The sequence below is a fragment of the Lactuca virosa genome, chromosome 2 (genome assembly GCF_052849685.1).
Source record: "Lactuca virosa cultivar CGN04683 chromosome 2, Lactuca_virosa_CGN04683_v6, whole genome shotgun sequence".
In the NCBI taxonomy this organism is placed as follows: domain Eukaryota; kingdom Viridiplantae; phylum Streptophyta; class Magnoliopsida; order Asterales; family Asteraceae; genus Lactuca; species Lactuca virosa.
This window is the reverse complement of record NC_136427.1, coordinates 221,005,845-221,010,304: the sequence shown is the minus strand read 5'-3', so window position 1 is coordinate 221,010,304 and position 4,460 is coordinate 221,005,845. Positions and strand designations below refer to the sequence as shown.

Below are 4,460 nucleotides of genomic sequence, written 5' to 3'. Positions count from 1 at the left end.
AAGTATGTACAAAAGGGACACTTCATGTGGCCTCCCTCTATTTGGGAAATTCATTTCAATTTATTTTTTCTTCATTTAAAAATCCAACCCAAATATAGACACTGATTTAAACATAGACTTTGGTAGTTATTTGAATTTATGTAACTATATGTGTGAGTGAACACCAATGGCTCTAATCAAGAGACTTAACCAGAGGCACTTTAAGAAAAGATGTTTTCCAATTCCTGAGATTGTTATAATATAAAGCTTTAGGTATTAGATTAAAATTTGCTTTGTTTCATCATACAAAATAGACATATTAACCCGGAAGTATTTTATCAGATGATGGACATCATTATCAATGAAGAAAGAAACGTCGAAGTTTCTTTAACTATTTGGCATCTTCACATGAGTCGACATATTGTCATCAAATATCGTGTTGGGTCATATTTGTTTTTATCTTGTATCAGATAATATCTTAAAAAATCATAAATCTATCGAGAGGATTTAGCCTTTTTTCAATCATGGATCTTTCAGTCGCTAAAAATCAATGTTGTAGTAGTGTATGCTTTATAAATACATGTTGAGAGAATTTAGCCTTTTTTTTTTCCATTGATTAATCAATTAAATTGTTTTCCCACACACTTATTTTGTACCATTCATTTATTTCGTTATTAATAATCATAACCACCAATTATTTCTTATATCCGCTCCTTTTTCTCCTTGATATTCTTCCCAATCTTCCAACCCACCGTACTTTCCTTCTACACTTCAATCTCATATTTTAATTCAAATATCCAAATGGGTTTCCATGGGTTTGCCAAGGCTGAACTAGTACTAGAGCTAGGCCTTAATTCATCATCCATGGCTGAAAACACGAGGAAGCCCACCAAAAAACCTTACCTGAGCTTCGATCACCCCCATGAGCCATCGCTAAGCTTGGCTCTTTCAGGTGATTCATATGGTGGTGCCGGTGGTGGCTCATCATTCTCTAATGCGAGTGTGAAGAGGGAAAGAGATGTTGCAAGCGAAGAATCAGAGAGAGGAGGGGCGAATAATACTTGTGGTGAAGATGGTGAAGAAGATGAAGATGGTAGTGTTAATGGAAGGAAGAAACTCAGGTTAACAAAAGCTCAGTCTGGACTACTTGAGGAAGCCTTTAAATTACATACCTCTTTGAACCCTGTAATTTTTTTATCTTTTAGAGCAAAACTTTATTAGTCATATACTTATATACTAACACAGTTATTATCATATCAGTTACATCAATCTGTAATTAGCTAACAGTGATTGGTGTTGAGTATTAGCAGCAACAAAAGCAAAAGCTGGCAAGGGACCTAAAGCTAAGGCCGAGACAAGTTGAAGTTTGGTTCCAGAACAGGAGGGCCAGGTATTGTCTACTTACTCCAGATATATATTTAACCGAATTTTGATTTCTAAAGGTTTTCAAATGTAAAATCAACTAACTGAAAAAAAATCTTTGTTTTTTCTCGTTAAATTTTAGAACGAAACTGAAGCAAACGGAAGTGGATTGCGAGTACTTAAAGAAATGCTGCAAGAGATTAACCGATGAGAATCAAAGACTCCGGCAAGAGGTTCACGAACTGAAAACACAAAAGGCGTTGCAACCCATCTACATGCAGATGCCGGCGGCCACTCTCACCATGTGTCCGTCATGTGAACAGATCGGAGACACCAATCCTGCGTCCAAGAACATCCCTTTTACAATGGCTCCTAAAAGAGACTTTTTTAATCCCTACTCTAGTTCATCAGCAGCTTGTTAATTAGTTAAATTTATATATTACCCATGCACAGCCCTACAGGTTTTAGAATTAAGGGCTTATCTTGCAGTTGCAGGTCAATGTTCAAATATTTTAAATATAAAATTATTGTAGAAAAAGATCAGAATTTCCACTCCTATAACTTTCTTATTAAAATTTTGTATAATGTTATCTTCTAAATTATCTCGTGCTTATGATATTACAAGAGATGAAGAGAATGTCATATTTGTTTATTCTCAATAATGGCTTCCACGCAAGTTTTAACTTTTAAGGTTAAAAAAAGTCTTTCATCTAGATATAAATGTGTTCCGGATAATATATATATATATATATATATATATATATATATATATATATATATATATATATATATATATATATATCTCTTGGGTCCGGTTCCTGTGAGAACTAATTTTAAAGTGAGGACTCGTGAGGATAAATTTCAGCCATTAGATTTGTTGTATTTAAGGGTCAAGATTTATTGACGGTGTCCAATATGTATTCTATCGTGATTTTGGTATGGAAAAATATTCAATAGTGATTTATACGTGTTTAATGATAATTATGTAACAACCAATAATCATAAAAAAGGTAAGTCTATCAAATATCAAACGACTACCGATAAACCCTCGCGGAAAAATCTACCAAAATCGTTTCCATTTCGGTTCAAACGATCTTCACAGAATCTTCAACAAAAATTCCAAAAAATTAGGTTAAGCGTTTGATGTTATAAAATTGAAGCGAAATGAGGTGGACGAGATCACATAGCTTACGAAGGAGGCCAAGAGTGATTGAATCGGGTTTTCAATCAAAGTTTACTAACACGGCTGACAATGCTATCGATCTTGATGAATTCGACGTCTTGTACATTGAATCAGGTGACATAAAGATTTCGTTTTTTTACGTACATTTGTATTTAGGGTTTTTTCAATCAGGGTTTTTGAGAAATTAGGGTTTGTTTTTTGTTTGTTGGTAAAGTTAAAGTTGTTGATTAACAAGTATTTAAGAGTGAATGCAATGGTTTTTGAGAAATTAGGGTTTGTTTTCAATTTTTTGTTGTTAAGTGAAAGGTTCTTGACTGTGCATGATTTTGTGCGTATGAATGTGTAGTATATGAGTCAAAATTTTGTGTGGAACGGAAACATATTCAGATATGAGTTAATGAGTATGTGCTAGAGTTGTTGAGTAACGTCTATTTTGATTAAGAAGGATGTAAACAATTATGCAAGAGATTAAGAAGGATGTAAACAGTTGAGTATCTTAACATTGAAATTGTTGATAGTTGTTATGCAATAAGGAATATGTATTCATCTCTGATTATATGAAATCATTAGTATGATTAAACTGTCAACATAGAATACTTAAAGGAGTACATGGTATATGGTAAATCTAGTTTGCTTCAAGCTATTAAAATATTATGTATGGTGAATATTCAAAACTGCTTTTCTGTTAGGGCAATGCTTTGATATTAGAAAAGAAGTAAGGTATGAAGAAGTTTGCGCGTATAAATGTGTAGGATATGAGTCAAAATTCTGTATTGAGTATGTTAACATTGAAGTTGTCGATTTTTTTGATGCTTAACTAAATATGTATTCATCTCTGATTATATGAAATCATGCATAAAACTTCAACATATAGAATATTTAAATGAGTGCATGGTATGTGTTAAATCTAGTTTGGTACAATGTGATAATATGTTATGTATGCAGAATGTTCAAAACTTCTATTATAGTAATAAAAAACGTTGATATTAGAAAACAAGTAATCTATGAAGAAGTTTGCTATTTAGATATGAGTTAATTAGTATGTGTTATACTTGTTGATTAAAATCTGTTTTAAATGTGTAATGTAAAGGAGTCCATTGTATGTGTTAAATGTAGTTTGATACAGGGTAATATTATGTTATGCATGCAGAATATTCAAAACTGCTATTCTTGTAATCCAATATGTTGATATTAGAAAACAAGTAATCTATGAAGAAGTTTACTTCTACAATTTAGTGTAAAATGTAAGATTGATTATGATGATAACAATGTACAGGTTCATCAAGGGTCCGTGTAGTTGAAGGAAAGAATGTTATGATGAATGTAGGGAATCAAGGTCTAGCTGTTGGGGGACGGAAACTGAAATTACCAAAAAAGATTAACAATGGAAAAGTAAAGGAGAATGACAGCAGTGATGATGATTTTGTTGAGAGAAAAACGAAGATGGATACTGAAAAGAAGGATAACAAAATGAAAAGGAAAAGGGTTGAAAAGATTTTTAAGGATAAAAAGGTTAATGTTAAGGATCAAAACCTGCCGCACATGCATATTTTCTGTACATGTCTTCAATTGCATCATCAGATGGGTATTTAAGGTCTATTATTGGCTTAAGATCATCAGGGACAGTTAGAATCCAATAAGATTTACCGGCTATTAACACATGTTGATCAATACAATCACATTTTCTCTCTTTACATGATTCAACATCTGTGACATCTAAGAAGTCACAAGTTAATAACAGTTTATAATTCACAATTTAATAACTCAAATAAAACGAAATATGAATTGTTAATGAAGTCTAAGTGTCTGAAAACTATTTTTTTTATAGTATACCAACAATATGCAAATCATGGAATGTGTTTGAGACATTTTTACCGAAATTAAATATAAAAAATAAGATATCATGAATTTGCATTGTTTCATAAATATTTTCAGC

General features: G+C 32.0%; 1 protein-coding gene across 2 annotated transcripts; it reads left to right on the top strand.

Annotated features, from left to right (window-relative positions):
- Positions 1–569: 569 nt before the first annotated feature.
- LOC145160261 (homeobox-leucine zipper protein HAT22-like) lies at positions 570–1,879 on the top strand. 2 transcript variants are annotated; one of them, XM_079079383.1, is made up of 3 exons: positions 570–1,164; positions 1,287–1,369; positions 1,484–1,879. In XM_079079383.1, exons 1-3 carry the CDS (start codon positions 781–783, stop codon positions 1,761–1,763), a joined length of 747 nt encoding a protein of 248 aa, XP_078935509.1. In that variant the 5' UTR covers positions 570–780; the 3' UTR covers positions 1,764–1,879. The 2 variants fall into 2 exon arrangements, with proteins under 2 accessions (XP_078935509.1, XP_078935510.1); XM_079079384.1 differs by having other exon boundaries at positions 584–1,164; positions 1,290–1,369.
- Positions 1,880–4,460: the final 2,581 nt, after the last annotated feature.